At 39.9% G+C, this 25405-nt stretch overlaps 1 protein-coding gene across 6 annotated transcripts in view; it reads right to left on the bottom strand.

Moving 5' to 3' along the window:
* The window catches only part of PTPN14 (protein tyrosine phosphatase non-receptor type 14), a 66162-nt gene that overhangs the window by 23711 nt on the left and 17046 nt on the right, over window positions 1–25405 (bottom strand). Inside the window, exons 1-15 of one of the 6 annotated variants that reach the window (XM_032963070.2) lie at window positions 24707–24781; window positions 21490–21548; window positions 15039–15136; window positions 14151–14218; window positions 13412–13482; window positions 10122–10209; window positions 9057–9145; window positions 8673–8760; window positions 8454–8536; window positions 6953–7021; window positions 5555–5618; window positions 4733–4814; window positions 3838–4001; window positions 1647–2033; window positions 889–1344 (exon numbers count right to left, since the gene is read on the bottom strand). In XM_032963070.2, coding sequence (XP_032818961.1) covers window positions 889–1344; window positions 1647–2033; window positions 3838–4001; window positions 4733–4814; window positions 5555–5618; window positions 6953–7021; window positions 8454–8536; window positions 8673–8760; window positions 9057–9145; window positions 10122–10209; window positions 13412–13482; window positions 14151–14218; window positions 15039–15136; window positions 21490–21512 — 1830 coding nt within the window. In that variant the 5' untranslated portion in view covers window positions 21513–21548; window positions 24707–24781. Of the gene's footprint in view, window positions 1–888; window positions 1345–1646; window positions 2034–3837; window positions 4002–4732; window positions 4815–5554; window positions 5619–6952; window positions 7022–8453; window positions 8537–8672; window positions 8761–9056; window positions 9146–10121; window positions 10210–13411; window positions 13483–14150; window positions 14219–15038; window positions 15137–21489; window positions 24877–25405 lie in introns of those variants that run through there. The other 5 variants (XM_032963065.2, XM_032963067.2, XM_076070447.1 and 2 more) reach the window with 5 other exon arrangements.

Here is a 25405-nt window from a genome sequence, read left to right as displayed (position 1 = left end):
ACTAGTACAGCACAGTGTGTTGGAGAGAAAATCCATAACATTCACAATCTGAGTACGACGTTTCGCCATTAATTACAACTCGCTTCATCAGGTAACAGCCAGATTTTTTTAAATAAAGTTATCTTTACAGCATTCTAAGTATGTTGTACGGTACAAATTTTTTTTATTACAATTTGCAAACAGAAGCCATTTAGTTTTCCATTCGTTAGCCCAATAACAAAATGCTCTGTCATGTGCAATATTTTAAATTTATCAGGTGAAGTAGTTTTTTGTTCTAATTGCTATTTGCTTCATTGCTGTACTTTATTTTATTTGTTTTTCTTTTGTCATATTGGGTGACCCAGTTCACTCTTGAAATTAGACTTTCTTGGCTTATCTCTGGAGTTCTCACCCACTTCTCAACAAAGCAACCAAATTTACAAGGTAGCAAATGAAAAGTTATCACTTATCCATCCACTGCACAAACATGTAAAGGTGGCAGATCATCACTGAAAAAACCGTGCACACTGGTAGACAGTCTGTACAGATACTGCAGTGTAGAGTTAGCATGGAAAACAGGGATTGTTTGCTGGAGAAAGAAGATACTACACATGAACTTTAGTTACTGTAAAAGCATGACCAGAAAATTGACTCGTCAACCGATGTCACATGACACCACCTTTGGCGAAAAATAACAGAAGAGACAATATAAGTGACGTAATTTCTTATGACATCATACCTTCAGATACATTTTAAATAAAGCACACCATCCAACAATTCATATCTTGACCTAATTTTCAGATTTTTTTTTTTAATGTAAAAAATCGGGTAAACATTGCTGTGTCAAGAGCCCCGATGGAATAAATGACGCTGTTCTGCTGACTGACCGCTTCACACAGCACCGCTCACCTGGAAGGTCTGCACCGAGTGCAGCACGCGCCGGCTCACCAGGTCCGGGTTGCTGCTGCACACCCGCTGGTGGGCAACCAGGTCGGGTGTGCTGGCAGCCGGGCGCGGCCGTGGGTACGGAGGCGGTGGCCCCGATGCCGCCATAGGCGGAGGCTGCTGTGGGTGCCGCTGTGACTGAGAGGAGAGAAGACCGCGCAGCATACGGCCTGCAGGGTTCCCATAGCTCTGCTGCTGCTGCTGTTGCTGCAAGGTTGGCACCAGATGCTGGGTAGGGGGCCCAGAGGGAGGTAGTGCCGCTGGCGGCGGCGGCGGCGGCGCGGTGGCAGGGTGGGCCTCCTGCGTCAGCTCGGGCGTGCTGACCGTGTGTGATATGGCGCTGGCTGCCGGTGTGTTGTAGGAACACGGGTGACCGCCAGTGCCTAAGTATGTCGGCTGCATCGGGTGACTGTAATTCATCTGCGATGGTGATGGTGGGATGGAGGTAGAGGATCATACGTACACATAAATCGACCGATAAATTTAACCTCAACTTAAAGTAAAATAAACATGTTAATTATAAAAAAATATCTCACAACAATTTGCGAAATAATGTTTAAAGAATAACATTGCCATATATCCACAAAAAAGTATAGAAACTTAGGACCGTTCTGTTGCTATACTTTCAACACCTATATAACAAAGTCATAATTTCAAAAGAGCTACCGTATTCACAGAGTTATTCTTAACCATCGCATTTCCTGTGTGCATTAAATGTATACCTGCAGAGGGTAGTGGTGGTGCTGCTGCTGCTGTTGCTGCTGCTGCTGCTGAGGGTACTGCCCATGGTGGTCAGCACGAATCTCAGGCTGGCTGTACACCAGGCCCTCGGGCTGCGCGTACGCATGCGCGCTGCCCAGGTTGAGGCTACGCAGGGACTGGCTGTGCCGCTCCATGCGGTAGGCTGCGGAGCGCTGGAACTGCCGCATGACCGTCTCGTAGTCCGGCGTGGGTCGGTACGATGGCACGATGATGGCGCTGTGCCGGTGGCTAGGCACGTAATCGGGCCGCATGAGCAGAACCTCGCTGCCCGGGATGCTCAGGTTGGACGAGATTGGTGATGGTTGCTGCTGCTGCTGCATCTGTTGCTGTTGTTGTTGCAGAAAACCCTGCGAGTATGGATTACAACATCAGAGTAATATAGAAATTATAAAATGGAACAAGCCTATGACTAGATCACCTGGAGTGTGCCCAATTAGGCTAGATCTCAAAAGCTAAGTAATATTGAGTTTAGATGGTGCTTGGTGATTGCGGGTGCTTTAGGTTACTGCGGAGTTACATTGTTGTAGTGAACTATACTTCCCGCCTTCAACAACCTGCATTGACCAGTGTGGTAAAAGTGTTGTCAACAACAAAAAATCCCACAACCGCAGTGTGGGTGTGGGAATGCCCTCATACAGCAGTGGATAAAAGGTTGTTTCTGAATTGCCGTGTGATCAGTGCCATTGCTTGTTTATTTAAGGATTTACAGGTTTGAATCCATGACCAGCCACAAAATAGTGTTACTGGGAAAAACCAAACAGCAAACATGGGCTGCTACTGGGTGCCTACATGTAATAACTAATGAAAATGTAAAGTGAGTCACTATGTGCGAATGCCATGGGTGTATGTGGAGCATGATTCTTGTTTACAAAATTAGAAGAGGATGGCATCATAAATACTGGAGCTAAATGACTCTATGTCACTCAGATGTTATTTTGTATTAAACTGCCCAGTGTAATTACCAGCATATGGGCAGTGATGATGATGATGATAATGGTGATATAATGTAAAGCATCTATAGCCATACTGGGAACATGATGGAGCTCGTTTGTGCTGCTTTGCAAAACACTGCAGAATGTGAATTCCTGCCGTATGGGGGGTTGGGCTGTGGGGTGGGTGGGGGTCAGCATACCTTCGCGATGCTGTGTATAGATGTCATCAAAGAGAAAGTTCTCCATTTTAAATTAACCAAACTTGCAGGACTGGATTGTGCGCACAGATGTCAGGCGTGGCCAAAGTGATTAATCGCAATTGGCTCGCAAAGCTATTTAATGATTCATTTAAATGTAGAGCCAAGCCTGGCTATTGCCACTGCAAACAGTCAGCTGTAAGTAAGGAAACTAAAATGTTTATAACCCTTAGCTTGCTCCAAGAATTATTTTGAAGTCTTAACAAGTGGTTAGTTAATTGTGACCCGAGATTGACTCCCGGCCACATTTATAGCAGTATCTGAACTAATTCTGGGCCCCCCTTCACCAATGTGTCCTGACCAGTGAAGTGACGTATGGTCAAACAACCCTCAGGAGTCACACACCGTAGGGACGTCTTCATCCAGCAGTTGACTGACAAAAGACTAACTTATTTCTCAACAAAACCTGCCATTTAACTCTATGTAGTTGTTTCCCCATCACCTGCAGAGCTGTAGACCAATATGCACAAATGCACTTATTTATCCTACCTAGCATTATACATTGCTGTACACGTCCCTTTGATTTATTTACTTAACATAATAATTGGGAGTCGATGACCATATAACCCAGGAAGTGCCTAATCTCATAAGGTTCAAAAGCTAAGGATGGGTGAGCCTATGCAGTGCTTGGAAGAGTGACCACCACTGTGCACAGCAGGTTGGCATAGGTAGCTGCAAGGCTTCGCTACATTGTGGATAGTAACGGAAAGTTTGCTCCCGAGTCAGCGATTGGAAATAGTTTTGCCTTTTTGTGAAAATGTACGTTAAAAACTGTATTAGTATTAGTGCTGTACTATACTTCTATGATACAGCGCGCGCCTATGTTCCCCAACTTCACTGACCCTCACCGACTAGCGATGCAGAATTTCACGTGGGGAGGTCCTCATCCAATAGTGGATTGACAAAAAAGGGGCTGTACATGCATTGGGAAGGGGACAAACAAAATAAGACAGATGTCTTGCCTGTGAGTGATTGTTGAGGGAGTTGAGGCTGGGAGCACTATAGACACTGCCATTGGGAACCTTGCCATTGGACACCTGCTGCCCTGCATATTCCAGGGGGTATCGATCCAGGCTGGTCTCGGAGCGGTAGAAGAAGTTATCTTGCTGCCCCGGGTAGATGCTGTCTGTAGTCAGAAGAGGGAAAAACCCCGGAACAATTACACCAAGCTGTTTAAACTCACAACACAGGTTTGCATTAGAGTGTCAAATATATTTAACTGAAGTTTGTTGTCAAATTAAAAGATAAAAAAAAAAACTTATTCAGATCAAATGTAAGACTGGGATAAGAACACACAAGTCCTCTCCAACACAAGAATGCAAACGTGCACATAATAGTTTGGCCATGTTAGGACTATCAAGATAAAAAAGCGAGCATGTGTGCAATACAACATTATGTTGAAATGACCATTCAATATATTTTTAAATGACAATCAATGCAAGTGGATTAAGAAGGCTTTCATTGGCAATGCTGTAGAATGCTGTACAACAATACTTGCTTCACAACCTTATGAAGATTCATAACAGACAGCACAATTGGCATCAAAAGCAGTTAAGCAGCAATAATATAAAAATGCAACTATAATCAAATCATTTAACTATGGCATAATGTACAAGCTGTTGGAACCCATAGGCAGTGTTTAAACATACCTTGACTTAAGCACCAAAATAATGTTTACATAAAAAGGTAATATAGCTTCTCGTTTACCGTATAACATGGGTGAAAGTAAAAAAAACACATCTGCAATTACTATAAAAATGTAATTACTAAACATTTATATTACATTTAGAAAACATTTATGTTTGAATATAGCCATTGTTTTGTATAAAATTGCACTGGAACAAAGAGTAAACCTACCTTGTGAAGACATGTGAGTTTCTGTGTAAGGTTCATTGTACTGCATCTGCATGGGAGGCATGATGTACGGCTGCTGCCTCTGCTGTTGAATAAAACAGATGCTTTTAGAGCGTACCAAATTACGTCAATGTGCACATTTTTTTTTTTTACCAATGGATTTTACCTGCTGAAAATTATTGAATGTAAAAATGTACACTTACAAAGAAAAACTGAGCAAAAGCTAAAGAAAATACAAAGAACAATATATGCTGGCAATTACACGGCGAGACAGGAAGAGGAGCACATGGACTAGAGAACAGATGCAAACTAGTGCCAGCATACCGATGGTTAAGGAAAGTATGCGACCTTAGGCAGAGACACATAGTTAAGATGGACGACGGCCAATGGACGACCCTGGTGACAAATACTCAGGCATATGAAGAAACATTCAAAAACAACCACCAGCTACGTGAATAGAGTGCGGAGATTATGAGCTCATGTACAGGAGCGAGGGGGATTATCGCACATTGCAAGTCTGTGAGCAATGGCACCAGGTTGAGCAGGCCCTTCATCCACTAGTAGAGTTGATGGTTGATGATGTTATAATAGTTCATGGGATGTCATAGCAATGGAGGATATCCACATGCTTATTTTATTACTGAATAAACAAAAGTATGAAACTATCGAGGTTTCAAAGAGAAGCGCGCTGTTTAATAAACAAGAGTCGTGTTGATTAAAAAAAAGATCTCCATGAAGTACATCTGGCATCACATGTGAGAAACCAGAAACTTGTTTATCTTGTAGTTCACAAAAAACTCAACTTTTGCTCTCCAAGCAACGTACCATGGATGAACGCGTGAGCGTCGACCTTCTCCTGATAAGCGTAGGAGAAGTATTCTGTGTTTGCCTACAAAGATACAAAGGTCAATCAGAGAATAGGCAACATACAATAAATAGTAAGTCACAACCCGTAAACATCTTTAGAACAGCAACACTGAGCTTTAGGAAAGACTTTTTTTATGAAACCGGAGTTCAACTCCACAGTTTTTGCTGGGCAGGAACTTTTTTTTATTGTGGGTAAATTATGAAAACACAAACGTGTTCACTGTAAAATATCCAATCAATACAAAACAGAAAGCTAGGATTTACAATGATAACCCAAGATACAAGAGGTATTTTATGGTAACAAACTAAGACTCAATACAACCAGCAACCATGAAATAAAACAAAATATATAATTTGGCTTTGACAAAGCAATGACTGACATGAATGTGCAAAATACACTAAAGCAAAAGTGTCAAACACAGCAATGAATAATGCAAAATGAGCTTTTTTTTGCACAAACTTAGTTTTAATTTGAGTTGCCTATGGCTAACTCTGAAAACAAAAATGTTGCCAGTTAACCACTTGGGTTGGGTTGATTACATTCATAACCCTTGAGGCTACAATCATAGAAATATGACCACAACTTTCAAAGAGCATGAGTGAAAATATCATGAGTAGAACCAAACCATAAATAAAGAAGTTTATTTGAATAAACATCACTGAGTATAAAGCTAATGTAGCACTAACATACTCCTTGATGGATCAGTTTGTCTTTTTATTGAGTATGGGTTTCAATTTTAAGAATGAGCCATCTGGTTTGTAATTGTCTCTGATTATAAACAGACACAATACAATGCACCATGATTTGTGAATTGGGAATTCCAGCTAGTCTGTACAAGCACTTGACTGAGAGTGGGCGAATGCAAGTAAAGATTTACCATTCAGAGGTCCAGTAACCAATGCCTCTGAAACTAAGTTGGCAATGAGCCCAACTTTACACAAGGTGCTTGAGTTAAGCAAAGTGGTTCAAGTAATCAATTGAAAAACGTGCAGACAATCATTAAGTTGTGTATTTCAGAGCTGATATTCCATCAGATGTAGCAAGGTAATGAAGAATAAAGCAACACAGAAAAAACTACTTTTCATTTGATTTTCATCAAATTTGTTAAAAATGCTGACGCTAAGAGGCAGATAATTGAATACGTTGTACAAAACGCTCCCGATGCCATTGTCAAGAGGCACGCTGTAGCACAAGTACACACATTAAGTACAGTATTTAAAAAGCAGAGAACCTGGAGCCATAAAACAAGATTTAAAAAAAAATCACCAGAATGGATAAGGGACAGAAGAAGCAGCAGTTAGCAGTCATCAGGCTATATGCAATGTTAAGAGAAATGGAGGGATAGTAAAGCTTACATGTAGGTAGAGAACACAGCCAATTTCCGCCTCCCATCCTTTAGCAGATGATTGTTACATGACCCAGTACTGTAGGCACAGAAGGAGAGAACAGTGGAGCAGACACCAGCGAAAGATGTACAGCAAGAAGGAAAGCGGATAACAAAGAATGTATTCCTAAGATGCAGTGGAGCAGAGTCACAGAGCCTCATAGGAGGAAATAATGCTATTGTCGAAAATATGAACCAACATGGGTACCAACACGAATGTAAAAAAAAACACCATCAGAGGCCAACACAGACACGGACATCAACGGTTCACAGAAGCCAGAGACGCATCATGCCCCACCAATTTTCAAAAAGTGTTGCATCATTGTAGTCAGAGGACATGATAGTATTGCTGTTGCGAACCTTCTAAAAAACACTTGTTTCCATTCTTATTATTCATACAATTCTTTATTTACTGGAGTTTCAATTGTGTTTTCATTTAGAGATTGTCTAGCACGATCCCAATACTTAACTAGCCCACTGATAGGGAAATAGCATTGCAATAAAGAGGATTAATGATGTCTGAGCTGTGTCTGACAGAGGGTGCCTGTGCTATGTTACACAGCCACAATCTCCACATTCTCAAACAGTAACGCATACGCTGAAAGCACGCACGTGCAGTGCACCACAATGGTTCACATTGCATTTTCAAATGTAATTTTTTTTACCAACAAAAGCCAAGATTAAGAACTGTCATAAAGGAGACTTCCATGGTGATATACCATCTTACACAGAAGTTATTACACCAAGAGGAGAACATATTTTTCCAAATCAACATTCTTGATCTATTGCTACTCTCAAAGACTGCTCCTACAACTGCTATTCATTGTAAACTTTTGAGATGAAGTGCAAGCAAAATGTATGTTAAAAACTAACTCGGCGCTAAACCATCTTAAAATTAACAGTCAACAAAATAACAATAAAATTACTGACAAGTAACGTACTAGTTATTGCAAATCCCAATAAGTAAATGTCATCCAATGCCATTTTTACCAACGACAACATCAACATGTTTTAGAACACCCAACACTTATTAATGTTCATATAAAAATAGAGGCTACATCTAACCAATTTTTATTCACAAATGTTAATATTCCAAGACCAATTTCGAGAAGAAATAACTTCCAATTAAACAATGAATTGCTTGTAGAGTGAAAAAAACTGGCTTAAAATATATATTCTAACCAGAAAAAATTCGGGTGATGCTTCTATGTGCTTGTATGTATGTTAAACTTCCTTCACACCGCAAGTAGCCAACAATAGGCTGTAGAGTTTGCACGTCATAAGATCATGCTCTTCATCAATAGACACAAACAACAAATACAAACAAAATTATGAGAATGAAAGAGCTTGGAATATTGCAAGTGCAGCTGATGAGATTGAAACGGGTTTAGAAATTAAGCAAAAATAATAAGATGGAAATGGAAAGCAAGAAAACATTTTGGAAGCCCAATAGTCTACCGCTGCACACTTACTCCATCAAACTCTTGTTCAGCCTGTAAAATTTGTGCTTGAGTGAAAACATTCGCCAAACGTACTTTGCCATTTCAATATCATCCTACAAAATGAAACAAACAAAAAATCAGTACAAATGAGAATATTATAAACCAAAAATGCAAAAACATAAAAAAGTGATGTAAATCAATAGTGTTCATTCACAAGAAACAGTGACCGGGTATAGGTTAGCAACCCACTGTTTGAAACTGCACCGTTTCCTCCTTATTCATAAGCTCCAGTCCAACAAAGGCCTTATTGTGAGTAACGTTTGTGATATCGCTCCATCTGAAACAACATACACATGCAAGCATTACTATACGGCTCGTTTATTTTTTAATAAAAACTCCTAAATCACCCACATTTATATGTTCCAGATAAACATTCTCTTGCACAGTGAAGACTAACTACATCAACGTAAATTATCGTCCATTAAAAGTTGTATGAACAATGTTCGGAACGAATAAACAATAAATGTCATTGCATGGATATTTACACAAACCAAAAACTGATTACAGGCATTTTGGATATTCTGAATGACGACGCACAACAAGCAATTGTGAAGAATGAGCTCAACTGCTTACTTGTATAGGGCTGGAGCTTTTTCACTTTTGTACTTCACAAATATTCCTTGGAAGGCTGTGCCTATGGTAAGGTCAGTTCCCGTACTCTCCTACACAGACAAAAAATAGCATACACAAATAAAATAACCCATAATAGTTTGTAATCATAAGTTTAAAGCAAACTCAAATTAGTCTGTTTAAAAAAAAAAACAAGTATTCAAAATAATGCAGGAATTAGAAATGGCGTGCATTTATGAATACAGCATTTTCATATCAACCAAACACTGAAAATGTCACAATTGCATATATTACCAAATGGAATATTGTAAGAAAATATGGTGAGGAGAAATACACATATTTCTTCCCTTGTGTGCCAGAGTTTGTAAATGATCATGTGTTTAACAAAAACTACACCTCATAACAGAAAAAGACACCACTTAAGCGTGAAACAGTAAAAACAGTTATGAAACTGACTGTTGACAGAATATTGTTTCAGAAAGTGGCATGCTTGAGATCTACACACGAGACATGGCACAACCATGATCAATAACTGCTACTGAAATACAGACATGGCCAAACTGAACCTGTATGACGTTAAAACAGAACACAGCCTTAACTGAGAGACCACTAGTTGAAGGTGACATTTAGGTGTGACGAGGAGCAAGAGGTCACGTTTCAATGAGTCAATGTGCAGACTGCCTCATGCTTCTACATGATACAGCACAGCAAGCTTAATTGGAGTCGTGGCAAGACCATTCCAGTGCAGGGTGGTGTGTGTGCAGGTGTGCATTGATTGACCCATTTTATAGGCCCATCCCCATTTTCTACACTGCACAGTTGTGCCTATAATCTTTGGCACACCCTCGCTGGAAACCGCAAACCACGCCCCCACATACCCATACAGCGCGAACAACACCACGCGGGTTTCATAGATGGTTCATCAAACGGCCATCGTGTGAAGGGAAGCAACGTGTGCTTTTCAAACAGCTTAATTAGCACCCTCAAACAGAATCATTTGTTCCTCTATCACAGATAAATTGAAGTTAGCGTAGCTATACGAGTCTCAAAAATGTAAAGGAGGCTCACCTTGGCTGGGAAACTCTCATGGCCAAATCCGTCAAGCTTCTCCACCTCTCGGATGTAGACAAGTTCAGCTTGTTCTGCTATCAGGCCCCTAGAAGATGAAACACGCACAAATATGTTGGTGTTGACTTCAAAAGCAATTCACCGAAATAAACAATACTTAAATTCAAGATCAAGATGTCATCATGGCCAAGGGCCTCTGATGCCATCACACCTTGCGAACGCTTTCTCCCTTCTGCCAGATCCCACCGATGCTGCGAAGTAGACAGCTGACCCCCAAGGTCTGCCCTAACAGTATCCAACAAACCTTCTTAGGTCTGTCCCTTCATTGCCAGATTCGTGGAGACCACTGGTGCTGCTTACCGAGACAGGCAATAATTTCGGCAATTATCCATCAAATTAAATTCTTTAATATGTTTGCAGTAGATTTTCGCAAGCCGAAGATCTTTTTTTTGTAATACCAATATGCACTGCTGATATCACCAATATCCAGAAACTTAATAATAACCATAAAAAAACATGTATTAGCTTGCAGCATTTTGCACAGGGCATCCAGTGGATATTATACAGAGAAACATATTAATATAATGCACCATGAAAAGGCATTTCAATCCAAGCTCTCACAAACCAAAGCCTTTATTAAACATGTAAAGGTTAAAATCACACAATTTCTGAACTCATAAAAGTGTCACACCATTAAAATAAATCGTACCTATAGATGTTTTAAAAAGGTTAGATATATTTTTGTTATAATTTAATGTTTTTACTGCTGATATTCAATATATTTATGCATGTGACGAGTTAATGGAGGCTTTGTATATCATATGCAACTAACGGTCTCTTTATCTGAATGACCGATGAAGATACGCATTGTACATGCCGAACGATACCTTATTCATGTACTTTGCTGAAAGAACAGTGACGTAAGTATAAAGAAGGCATGTATATTGCAGAGTTTTACATGAGCAATTGAATCGATTGGCGGTGACCCGGGTCACCATCGTGACCCGGGGGTGCCAAAACCTCCATAACTCCGAAACCAGAAGGCCTATGAAGACGGGAGATGTCACTGAGCCCGATACGAACGCCAAATATGGAAATAAAAAACACACGCAAAACACCCATAAAAAAGGGGGGCTGTTCGGGATTTGTGCGTGGCAATGTCTGTTTATTGCTTGTTTTGAAAGTACATCAGGATGCTGGTCTGGTCATTCCCTAGCACGTTCTGCTTCTTACGGGGGCGGCCACCCTTGTCTTTGGGAGCGAGACCACTTGGAGGCAATGGCGCACCAGGCGCTCTCTTGGTACGGCTGGCGGTCATGGTCGTGCTGGCGGGATCGACATCGTCGTCATCATCGCTCCCAGCGTCGCCCTCCGGCAGGACAAGATCGTACCAGCGATGCTCCCAGAAAAAAAACCTTAAACTATGCCCGGCCCACCAATATTTTGCGGTGACCCGGGCTACCGCCAATCGATTCAATTGATCAAACGTAACAAGAATAAGTAAACTTTTTTTATAAATTCTTCATAGAAAAAAAATAAGCTTTTTATAATAAAGTTTATGACATATACAACAATTGTATTGATTATCTGGAGAACTGAGGAACATGGCCCTGGGCAGGTCACATGGGTGTATATAGCACGTGTATACAGTCTTCAAATAATGAGCAGGCACAATTTTTTTAATGCGTTGGTTGTGTTCCCTGAGTGCTGGGCACGGGAATGGTGTTCTCATGTCTATGTTCGGACCATGTTGGTGACTGACCACTGTGTGAATAATTAAGCTTTCTTTATATTAACATTTACGGTATTACAATAGTTTTATCAATCACCTGGGAATAGAGACACTTTGACTCGTGGGATAAATCATTATCAGCTGACAAATCACACTTTTGAAAGGTAGTATAGCGACATTATACTTGCTGCCAGGAGCTACACACACGACTCGCATAGCATGGAGTAGTGGGCTCTAAATCCAATTAGCGTCTAAATTCCACCCTATTTAAAGCACCATTAGCCTTATTTAGATGTATTTACTAAATTTAAAACAGCATCGTAAGACCGTTCCACAGTATAAATAAACTTGGAGCAAAAGAACTTCCAAGCAAGTGTGAAAACCGTTACACGACGAGACGCAGAACGTGACTCAAGATTCCTCTGCACCTCCGATTAGCACAGCTGGCTACCTACGGTGCAAAATAACTTATATATAAAGGTGACTTTTAAGTGATGCTACTATAACAAGGAATAGCTTGCTATCTACTCATTAACTGCATGTGCGACCTTGGAAGTTTCAAAGCTGCACTCAGGTTTTTGGCCTGTTGCTGTAGCAAATTGAATATAACCAACTTACATTAAAGTAAGTTTTGTAAAGACTGATGTGTATACGCTGTGAAACCTCTTTGCGAACATTACGATGAGTAAATTATAAAGTATTCATTACACTAAATTGAAAGGTCCATATCGTGTCCTGAGTCGACGGCTAAAACAGAGTCAGAGGTTGAAAGCAGTACTATTTGTGGGTGCGACACTGCAATGTGGACAAAAGCTTCAATAACCCACATTATGCGCTCAGAACTGTGCCCGTGGACATACGCTGACTGCAGAAGTAAAATATTTGTTCTTCCACTCACAGGCCACATGAAAACGCTGGTTTATTGACCCTATCACAACAAGCTCAAATCCAGGGGAGGGTGCAATGATGCAACAAGGGTTTTCCATGTTTCCTACAGCGGCAATTAACCAACGAGGCAATCAAAAAACTGGATGTTATGACGCTTGTTTACAGGGGAAAGCCTCACCAAGTTCTCATAATACAGGCCACTGAATGCTATTTATATTCCAATTGAGTCATTTGCGGGTCTATTTTATTTTTTGGCAAATTTGGAACAAGACGCCAGCACACAATGGTCTCCTCTTGTGAATGACGTCACGGGATATTTAACGTCCTGTGTCAAGAAGACGGCGCGTATTCTTACGGTTAATACACTCGTAGAATTATTCAAGGCGGCGGCTTGATTTCAAACCGCGAAACTCTGCAACAAGCGCGACAGGTGAACATGCTATCTCGAGGGAAAGTCAATCCCAACAGGCCATGTGACTCAACTATTGTAACTATGCCTTTCACCGATTATTGGTTCATAATCATGCACCTTGACAAAGCAGTCAGTAATTGCACTGACGGAATTAGGTGTTGTCCTTTTCACCCACCTCTGATTATCACGGTTGGCTACGTACAGTGCAACAGAAGTTCAACATACATATGTATCTTAGGTAAAAAGGTGCATGGTTACCTGAGGTTTTGATGCTGTATAGCCACTTTAACCGTCATCTCTTCCTGTAGGCTGTCATCCTGTGCCCACACCTGAGTAAGATGCCACATGATGCAATCCAAACTGAAAGACTAAACATTGCAGTGCCTCTCCGATGTGGTTTTGGGTTGTGGCATGTGTTGTTCAGCATGTCTGCCGTTTCACTCCATGTGCTGGAAGCGTCTTAAGTATATGCCAAACAACAAGCGTTGCAACCCAAAAACACATCTGAGAGCTATAGAGCACAACTATGACCACCTACGCAGTAGTAGAACTGCAGTGATTGCAACACTCACGTTACTTGTGTTTTTTTAAACAAATTTATTTCAAGCACAAATACTCACATTAACCAATAACACTGCATTAAAAAGATAATATATAGTTGGTAAAGTTTGTTTTGCAATGGCCCGACTTTGTAACACATAGATCTTCATAACATATAGATTTAAGCTATGAGGAATTACTACTTGAAAGGTGCCCTATTATACCCATTCCTTTTAAAGCCATGCCATTGGCAAATGTGTTGAGTTTTTGTTCTTTGTGCTTGTGCATCAACTGTACCAGTCACTAAATAATTGGTTTAAAGTGCAGGTTGTTCATAGTTGATACATTAAAATTTTCTCATATCCTAAAGAAAACAGCCATTGTGAACTGCTTATTAACATCAGAAAATGCGAGTGCTTGTATGCAAATTTAACACTGGTTGAGGAACGATACATACCATTGGGAATAAGATGTAGTCTCTAAGAAATTCTTGTGATTGGTACTGGTCATAGTCGCCAAAATCAGCTAGGGAGAAAGGATATATATTCACATCATAATAGGGAAATTAAAGTATTAAAGTATGTACAGCCTTACTGCAGGTGATAACATTCTCAAACAAGAACAGTATTAACAATGACAAATATAACTGGAAATCAAGTGAAGAATAAAAATGCATTTACAATTCAAATACAATACTGTAAAATCATAACGCTGTTGCTGAATATGAAACAACAATTTATAACTCATTGTCTGGTCATGAAAAAGAACCTAAGATTTGGGCCCTCATGTACACCAATTAAAAAATACATGTTCCACATCATCAACTCTCTATACTTCTGGCCCAGAGGGAGACTAAAGGCATATGGGAAAACATTGTGTTAACCCTAGACAAGACGTTGGTGGATCGAGAGCTGTTGGATACTGGAGGCCACCTCCAATTTGCACGGTTGGCTATGTACGGTGCGAAAGAAGTTAAACATACATACATGGATTAGTTGCGATGATCATGGGGGCTGCTTGACAGATTTGTTAAAAGGAGCACACTGTCTCACCTCTCACCGAGTACCTGACTGGCATCTGTGCCCATATCCAGTATAGCTACTCAGGCCTACAAATTCTTCAATGTTCATCGCCAAGTCAAGGCAGTGCCCCGTTGAACAAGTGCACACTAATAACAATCGATTAACAGAAGGCAACAATGATTTAATTTACCTATATTCAATTCTAAGAGCGCTGGAGTTGTATTTAGAGCCAAAGAGAAAAAACACAATGCTTTGGTATATAAGCAATGGCTTAAGATAGCCTGGATTAGATTCGATTTAAATTACATTCATTACTGGCTTACCCTGCACGGCGAGACTGGCCAGCCGTACACTCTGTTCCACGCTGCATGGCAGCTTTCCTTCAATAATGTCCTTCTTCAGCTGGAGGTAATATTGGTATCTGTAAGCAATCAATAATACAATAAGATGTTACTGCAATTTCTCCAAGATGTATCTGTGTGTGTGCATAAGTTTTACGAAATACAGGGATGGTATTATTGTAATGCCTTTCTTGAAGCCAGACTCTTTCATAGTGGGAGAATACAAAAAGGGTAGAGTTTCGTTTGGAGGACCATTGGACCCAGCTCTGGAATTTGCACTGGGCACAGTATATGCTTGGTAGGCCTGGTTGGTAATACGTATGTGCCAGTCTCATGAAGAGCAATATTTAAATATAATTCAAATCTACAACAATGTGGTAAGGGTGATGGATCACAAAACCCACAAATTAGGCTGTGAGATGGCCAGATAGCAGGGAAGTAAAACGATTAATGAACACTTCTGCATTGATGTGTCAATGGTATTGCCTTTAGCAATTGTTTTGTACTATAGGTTTCATAATTTAAACTGTCCACAATACAAAATGGCCAAACATCCATACAGGGCCCTCCTGATGGTCATAAAAATCAATTCAGCTTATACGTCTAAACAAATCACATTAACATCTAATGCAGTACTCTAACACAACTGCAGGTTGTTGGTTAATGACAAAAATATAAACCAAAAACAAATTTTAAAAAGCTCAAAATACATTTTCATGTCCCACAAAAAAGAAAAAAGTTACAGAATAATGTAAAGGCTTGTAAGATGAATAAACATTTTCACTGTGTTGATCTGTCAAACAAGTTCTGAGGAAGTGGTTGTCCTGGGAAATGCTTCACACACGCACACGGGTGTAGCTTTGACTCATTGCCATTACTGTCACAACAGTGCTGTTTGCATTATCGTGAATTTTTTTCATGCCATCAGTGGGCTAAGATTTTTGGTCTTCTTACCTGTGGCCAACATAAACCACAGTATAATGGCTCTGAGTGAACCAGTCAGGCATTACAGTCAGGAAGGGGAGCATACACCAATAATCAAGAACTACAGAGACGAGGGTTGGTGGATGACAGACTTGTAAAACTCCTAACCCTGCCGGGCTGAGGAAATAGCAGTACAGGAAATGGGTTGTGAACCCATCCGTGTGGACTTTGAAGAGAAATTCCCTCATGTGTGGATTTATGCATGTACTCGAATAAACTCTCAGATGAAAAATAGTTGTTTAAAAATAATATGCGAAACATCTCAATGCATGTCCTTTCCAGAGACAAGTCTCAAGACTTAAAGAGGCTTCCCTGGATAAATAAACAAATGATTGTATGACTAATTATATACCTCAGATTTAGAACACAAACTAGGCATTCAAAACCCCCCTCCAATAACAGCAAATAATTAAACTAATGGCTTCAAGCTGCTTTCAGCTTACTGGATTTTCTCTAATCTGAAAAAGGGCATTTAAACAAGAAAACAACCCATACTTTCATGGTTGCTTCAAACATTTTTGGGGTAGTCAATGCGAAAGCATAGAATCCCCTCTTGCTGCCAACAGCACATCCCTCTGAGAAAAATTATGTGAAGCTGGTTGCTTGGTCTCCATCTCCATTCCAGCATCCAGCAACTGTGACGCATTCCATTCCTTGTGTGCGTTTCCGTGTTGGTCCACAACGTTAAGGTTTCCTGACCAGTTGCCAACTTTGCAGCCTATTGACAATCTTTAGGACATGTTGTTGCAATGGTCTTGCATCCAATACAACTACAATTTTGTTACGGACAATAGTTCTCAAGCTCAGATTGATCAACCAGGCTAGGCACTTTCTAATGTACCCCTTGATCTTTAACAATTTCTCAACAACAAAAAATATCATCTTGCTAACCACAGCAGGGTTTTTTTTTTAAACAGATGTTGCATCCTTCTGGAAGATAGAAGAGAGTCCAAATTTAAGGCTTTCATGGTGCGAAATATTTCTATAACAGAGGTGATTTTTAGTTCCTGACATTCAACTCCCTGTGCTTATGGGTCTACTTTGAGGAGCACACTGCATGCCATCCTAGGCTTATTTAAAAGTTTTATAAAGTGACTTCTCAGTATTTCTAAAGATATACTGTGAGCAAATGTATCAGATTGTAATTATCACTGGCTATTACTATTAATTACCACAGCATACTACATTCCAGATAATTATAATATAGTCTATATAAGTTTACACGGGCTGCCTTTAAAAATAGAGGGCCCTTAATGTCTTATAAGGACAGATATCTTTGAAAGCATACCTTTAGTCAAGCTATTCACTTTCATATTCTTGGTTCTTTCGGTAAAGTCACGTAGAAGGGAAACAATAAAATAATAAAAATATAAAACAATTAAATTCTCACGACGTTTCGACTGCAACACAAGCAATCATCATCAGGTGTGGTTTTATTGTTTTATATTTTTATTATTTTGTTTCCCGTCTACGTGACTTTACCGAAAGAACCTAGAATAGAAATCCCTGCAGTCACGAAAGCTTTAAATAAAAATTCTATTAACTTTCCTAAAACAAAGTTTACTTAACATGTGCAGCACAAATAAAGTCAGAGACAACAGATGCAGTGCAGTATTCGTTATTTTTCAGAGTAGTATTTCCTGTTAGCAAGCACATTCAACATGAGCGTTGCTTATTTCCAACAATTTACAAGTGCAGCACTTTGTGATGGGTGCATGACAGTGGCATTCCATCTCCAATAATACCCCTGCTCACAAGCGCTTTTCTTAGAGGAGCTGCCACATGTGCTTCCAGCAAGCATTGTCACATCTAACCCCTGATTGTGATCCGAGTACACAACCAATCCAAAGGCAGGGTCAACGTGATGCTCAGGCATGCAATGCTACCCCTTGCATTTTCTGAATCCCTTAATTTGAATGTCCAGCTATCCTAACGTAACTGGTGTAAACGCCAGGTGTGCTATGTTCATAGCAAAGCCAATGTCTTTAGGGCAAGGCAGACCAGAGGGCCCCACATTACTCCCTAAGCACAGCTTAATTGGATTACACGTTAATGCAATTGCCATATTGAATTCCATTCGTGCAGAGTTGCATGAAGCCAAATGCAGGCTGGGATAAAAAAATATATTATTAAAAACTATGCTTTGTGTGATGTGGAAAGCATTGTCTTTACACATGCAAGTATTTTCTTTATATGGAACCAACAATGGAGGATTTGAACCCGTCACATGTAAAGTGCGGCAGTAATCGGTGATACATATCCTTATTTAACTGTCTATAAGTTCAAGTACGGTAAATGCAATTTAGGATAGCAAGAACACTACTGACTTTAATAGCCCAATTTTTTTTTATTTGCTGACAAATGAAATACAAAGTATGTACAACTGCAACTAATATAGTTTAAGTTGGCCATAACGGATAAGTTATTGGTATTTCTATTAAGCATCGGGCCAGAATGATTCATTCTCCTGGTGATGCAGCAATGCATGGCATCAATAGTATAAATTGTTCATATTTTTTACCATTATGTTGAATGTGATCGAATTACTTATGCACATTTTTGAAGTTTAACACGTAGGCTTTCGCGTCCAATATCATCCATAAAAAACACATTTTAGAACTTGATAAAAGCATTAATCATAATTCTTGAAAATAAACTAATTTCAATTGTATCGAGTTGAGGTGAGAATTAACAAGTGCTTCTTCTTTGTATACCGCCTCGTTTGCACCACCTTGTCATGCACCGACTGGTCTGGACTAAGCCTTTTTTACTCCGTTTCCTCTTTCACACCGTATTTTTGCGTACTTTTATCTGTACCGTATTGTTTCTTTAAAGTACTGTATGTACAAACTGTCTCATCTTCCCTTGTACCGTCCTCTGTTATTCTCTCTTTATGTATGGTCTCATCAATACTATATTTTATTTTAAATTTGACATTCGACCACATCGTATTCTGTCGTGTTGTATCCATCTCATTGTCTCCATGACATCGCAGGTGTGCCGCCTGTACTGTGCTGGTCCACCGTTCAGTATCAACGTAACACTGGAGCATCATTTAACAAATTCTGCATATAATTCTGCATATAATTTAGATAATGGAAGAGGACAAGCAATTAATGCATGCATAATTTGGGTCTAAAATATATTTTTATCCATCCATGTTCTGGTCCTTTGAGGAATGTAACAATTCACTTCCAGTAGAAATAGATTCTTATTGTGAATTCTCTCTCCCCCCTCCTCACCCTCAAACCAGCGATCGGCAATTAAAAACAAATATTACCTCAATGTTTTGCATATTATTTGTAGTGTTTAATTATTTCTAGATTTGAAGCTTTCGTGACTGTAGGAATCCACTCACCTATGTGACTTTACCTAAAGAACCAGAGTATGTTTAATTCTTGTCAAATTTGTAGTTTTGTTCACTCAATTAGCCACAATGTATACTTTGCATATATATGTATATTATTCAAATAATAATTTGACATTTGGTCTATACTTTTGATGTATGCATCATTACACATCTAATTATAGCAAAAACAAATGTAGGCAAACTAGAGGTTGGCAAAAACAAATACTATACTCCTTGAGCACAGGTTTACTCGACCACAATTAATTTAAGCTTCCACAATGATATTGCACGAGTCTTGTAAAAACGCTCGTCCTAAGTTTATGCATAGTTTCTTCCCCATTTTAAAATTTGGATGTAAAACTACGATGGTTCAATGTGCAGGCTTTTATGATAACAAAAAAAGAGTCCTATTTCAAAAAGTATCTGCTATCGTAAGTCCACATTGTATAATCAAAAGGTAGCCTTGTTCCATTAGCCAGATACCTACAGCCAGGTCTTAATTTCAGCTGGGTCTGTCCAGATCGGTCACATGGGAATTATCTACAACCGACACAGCACATCCAAGAAAACCCCTAGCTAGTCACGTGCCTACTCCAGTCTACTGCCAAATGGGAAAAAAAAATATTCCGTTTAGAAACTAATCCCTTGCTAAAGCAGGATTGCACCCCAGAGAAAGGGTGCACTTTTAATGGGGCCTCTCCATCCATCATCACTGTATTACCTGCCGGCAAAGCCTCAAATAGAATACCTTGCTCGTCAGCTTGAGCAGCCATGCACACAACACATCGTTCACATTCCCGGCCTTTCATTCGGCCCCAGGCTGCTTTTTTGTTTTAAACAGGGCAAGCCATGAATGTTTCAGCAGATCATAGCATCCAATCATCTGATGAAAATAGGCCAACCCCTGCATAGTGCCTAAATAATAATAATAAACTCCACGTGCCAGTTTCAAGGGGATTGGCATGTGAACCATGTATCTTGCAGGAGCATGCACCAAGTTGAAGGATTATGCTTCAAACATGTGGATTTGTGTTTTGCTTTCTCGTGCTGATTTTAATAACGCTATACACTTTAAGGTGGCAGTAAACGGAAAGGCTATCTGAAGGTGCGTGGTATGTCAACAACTGCAGGAGAGGCTTTCATGTTAACATCAAGATGCTCTTTGTTGATGCTGGTTGAAAGATGTGACTTTACACAACCTTCTTCACAGCTATTTTTTACAAATGCATGAAATACACATTTTTCTGTTTCATGTTTTACGATTTGAAGCCATAAAGTATCATTATGATAAGGGAACGCAACTCCATATCTTCAGGTAAAATCATGTTTTTGACATTTTTGTACTAAAACACGATTGGCAGTAATTTCTTAACAAGTGGAACACTACTCTTTAGTAACTAAAATATTTGCCTAAACAATTAGTTAATTTGAACATTATAAAATGTCTTTTATATTAACTTAAAGACAACAATCCAGTGTCACATTTTTGATGCATAGCCAATAGTGTGATTGAAAACACTATGGAAACATGCCATTATTATGAAAATGAAAGATACCATTATTATGAAAATGAAACATGCCATTATTATGAAAATGTAACATGCCATTATGAAAATGTAACATGCCATTAATATGAAAATGTACGGTCCATTTCAGCATGTGGAATGTTACTTTTTAAAGTCAGCTTCAAGTAATTTAATTGTGGCTGCTCAGTGTTCAGGAAGTCATTGGAATGTTTAAACAATGTTTTAAGAGTAAACACATTCCATACGGAGCCTTTTATTATAACAGACTTATTATAATCCAGACAATTCGGTTTTCCTGTGGCTTTTATAATATATTTAAATATTCACAGGCAATAAAAAACACACTGGATGGGTAGCTGCATGTGACAAATGTTGTGTTAAATATCATCTACATTTTTAAAGTTCACAGATCTGACCGAATATACATTTTTTTTGTATGGATTAAAATGTTACGTCAAAGTGATGACGATTACAAATGGGGCAGAGAATCTAGCACCTACTAATTCCAATGACTCATGACATGACTCAGTTTTAACTGCATAACAGATACTGAAAAAGGTTGGTGAAAACGCACCTGGAAATACTTGAATTGTTCATCCGTTCACTCAGTCAAAATATCACACTCATTTGCAACTATGGGAAGGAGCAGAGGGCACCTATAAACTAAATATTTGCATTCCAAAGGTTAACAAGACAAGTTTACTCCCTGTAATATTTAGGGTTAAATGAGGTCATGCCAGCCAACCCACCAAAACATTCTCATTGCACACTTTCGGTACCAGTCAAAGCTTCAAAGAATTTGCTTGTAAATGTTTGCACAATAACACACCTAAACAAAATCTGGGCAGAGCAATGTAGTAAAAATACCTTGAAAAAAAATAAATATACAAGATTGAAAACCAAAACGTGCATATAAGCATGCAAGTTTAACATGCTGACCTCTGACCACCAACGATGAGCCTATAGAAACAGATCCTGTATTGAATTAATTACATCAACAATTATGAAGTTGGATTCTGACTATATCACAGTCCCCAAGGTATGTGTAAACTAAATGCTTTTTTTTCACCTATAACAAAGACCTCTTGTCAAAAGATATTATAACCACTAAAGATATTCCGTATAGCCTGTAACAGACTGTTGGGGCAAGTAATGTTAGCGTACACCTATGAAGGCCGGCACGGCACGCGAGGGGGAAGGTGGCCAGCACCACGGCTTTGTCTCCCCAGTGGCAATGTTTACACACCGCACCAGGTACTAATTTGAGGCCGATTCCACCTAGGGGAGGCCCAGGACAGGTTCAGATAATCGTCACTGGTATAGGCAGTGAGTGGGCTCGTAGCGCAGCACGCAAACCGCTACACTATGGCACATGCATGTTATTATAAACACCTCACAAACACTTCACATATATATACACACACACGCCCGTCCACTTTCATTTCACACAGGTGATTGTTGCTACTTCTCTCCCTTGGAAACGGGTTCGGGGGGGGCAGAAACTTATAAACAATAATTCTGCTGGGAGCAGATGAGTGATGGAAGAGATGGATTCGCAGCTGCTGCTGCAGGGCAGCCGCAGACATTCCAGGCCAGCGAGCACGGTGGGCTCCAGCAGACAAGCACGTCAGGCACCCGCGCAGCAGGAATAGCACGAGAGGCATGCGAGCGGCTCGCCTGACCATGGCCATCATGCTGCTCTTTAAAAAGTGTGTGCCAAACATTCACGAAATGCACTGCGCTTACTTTATAAGGCGAACAAATATTGCAATAATAAACCCGGAGGCATCTTTAGCTCTTTGGTTTGGGTGGCTCACATGAAGAGTAGAGTGGCTCGCAATCAGAAGGTTGCATATTCAAACCCTCTACTTGGTGGGGGGGGGTTGACTGAACCCATCATCCCTTCGGGGTCGACAAAATCAGTACAACTTTGTGGGAAAGGCAACAGTGGTTTGGCCCCTGACATACGAATATGGAATTTCCATCAATAAATTACTTTGACCTGACAGGACCCTTGGGTTAGAGGTGGGTAACATTACGCATGGACGTGGTAAGCAATGCATTTTACGGTAACAAGAAGTGGGAGACATACCAATATTTTTTTCTCATACTGAACAGGCCAAGGGATGCGGCACACATCTGTTTCTAGTATGGATTATTCAATAAGCCAAATGCAGAATACGCTAGACCACCCACAAAAATGATGAACCGTTTCATACGTTGAATATGTCACAACACAATCTGTCTTCATGGCAGACATAACTGAATCTAAAAGAAGGGCTATGGGACCAATTAACCACTCCACATACAGGAAAAAATGGGGTGTGGGAGTCTGGGGTGGGAGTAAAGACCACATGAGCAAACACAGTTCACTGCACAAGCAGACTTGCACTTTGTACTGATGGCATGTCAAGTTATTGTTGACCACAATTTATTATGTTGCATCTCAGAATATTTAAAATCCTTTGTGGAATGGTGTGTTCTTGGCTACTGTGTCTTTAGCCTTCTCTGTATTTTTGGAATTAGACCCGCTTTAGCACTCTGTTACTTTATTTTTAATTGTTTGCATTCGACACCACATTCACATCCCGAAACATTCAATCATTCTTCTGAATATCCATGTCGCAGCCAAATATGACACTACACTCCAAATTTGGATCTTTATGAATCTCTCCTTTAATTTGTGCTCATATGTCTTCACAGCATCAACTTGTTTTTGTTTAAATCAAGCTTTTTCCATTATATCGTAATGCTAATCTCCTTAAATCAACTGTTATCTTCTTTCACAGTATTTGGCAGATAATTCTACTGTGTCGCTTACCAGCGCAGTATTTCACTTATTTCCACCTTGCTGTGTGGTTTTAATTAATTAAATGTTCTGTACATTGATTCTCATTCCAAAATCACTTTCCACTTTGTTCACATTTCCAATGAGCTACTCCTGTAGGCCCCTCTTCAAAACTGGCCAGAAGGGCTTTGTCATCACAACGGATGGCTAACTTGACCCTTTGGCCTCCACCTTCCATTATTTTTCTCCCGCTTCTTCAAATATTCCCTCCCTCATTCCCTCCACACAGATGTTAAGAGTAGCGGGCATACATAGTGAGCATTCTTATGTTACTTATATTTCCACAATTCTTGGTTGTGACTCTCTGTGACTCATTACTGCTGTCTCAACACATGCACAATGACTCGATCAGCTGTCTGCCCCATCCAGTCTGCTCCTATGCTCTTGAGCACCTCCAGTAACTTTGGGTGTAGTGGAGAATGTATGTGGTAGTTTGACTAAAAATATTACTCCAATTATCTGAAAAGTTCATAGCATATTCACTGGGGTTACTTGTTGATACAGTTTCTTATAAACATGCATTCTAAACTATTCTAGATATCGGTCTTTTGTCCAATAGTCTAAAATGACTATAAAAAAGGAAAAGAATTACTTTAGGGTAACTTACATTACATGGATTTTCTTATATTACTGTATTGGTATTTTTCACGTAAAAAAATCTGGCTCCAAGTATAAGAACATACAGGTTTACATATACTATGGCTGCTCCAGTGAGATATTTCAGCACCTTGTGACCTCCGGGTGAAAGGTGCTTTAGAAGTGTAAATTATTATTATTCTTCCCGATCAATAACAATTCATTAGAGGGACAATGGTTGAATCTCAAATTAATATTTAGGTCGATGTTTTTTCCCCAGAAAACACCCCTTCGTGGTTGGAGACAAGCTTTTGCATACCTCTAGCCATGTGTAAATGGCAGAAAGGACCCAAACACAAGGGCATACCTGGTGACCTCTTGCTGCAGTTGGATCTCGCTGGGTACATAGAACAGAACTCCAAAGTGCAGCAAAGCCTCCTGGGCAAACTTGTCCAGCTGCTTCCGAAGAGGCTTCTCCAAGTCGACCCATCGCAACTGCTGCTGTTTGTTGGAATACCACAAGCCAAAGTGTGCCAGCTGTGGAGAAACACATGTTATACACTTCAGCATGCAACTAATAATATAACACGTAGGCTTTCACGACCAATATTATCCGTAATACAGGTTGTTTATTGAAGATCGTGTAAATATAAATGTGTCGTTAAGCCCACCACCCGACACAACCAATGAGTAAGGTTTGTCACGTATACAAAACATGCCACTTCGCATCTACTGATGCTTGAGAGAATATATGCTCAACACGTGACCGAACCTTCAAGACCACACTTGCACCATCATATCTTTACTCAGGAGTCTTGCCATGTATATCTTATCTGCTTTGGAACCAAGAAAAACCCCAACAATCTCTCGGGACTTCCTTACCACCCTTTCCTGTGCTTGGCCCGTGCCCGCAGACGGAATATTTTCTGAATATAATCCAAACAGTCTGAGTAAGGCGTACTCAGTGGGACACAATTACCTTAAGTGTAAACAAAGCTGTCTCATAAAACATAATAAAGTTATCAGATTCTTAGCTCTTTGGTAAAGTCACGTTGAAGGGAAACAA

Source organism: Petromyzon marinus, chromosome 29 (assembly GCF_048934315.1).
Source record: "Petromyzon marinus isolate PM22_M1 ecotype Great Lakes invasive population chromosome 29, UKy_Petmar_22M1.pri1.0, whole genome shotgun sequence".
Taxonomy (NCBI): Eukaryota; Metazoa; Chordata; class Hyperoartia; order Petromyzontiformes; family Petromyzontidae; genus Petromyzon; species Petromyzon marinus.
Note: the sequence above shows the minus strand (reverse complement) of the source record. Positions and strands in the feature narration are given on the sequence as shown.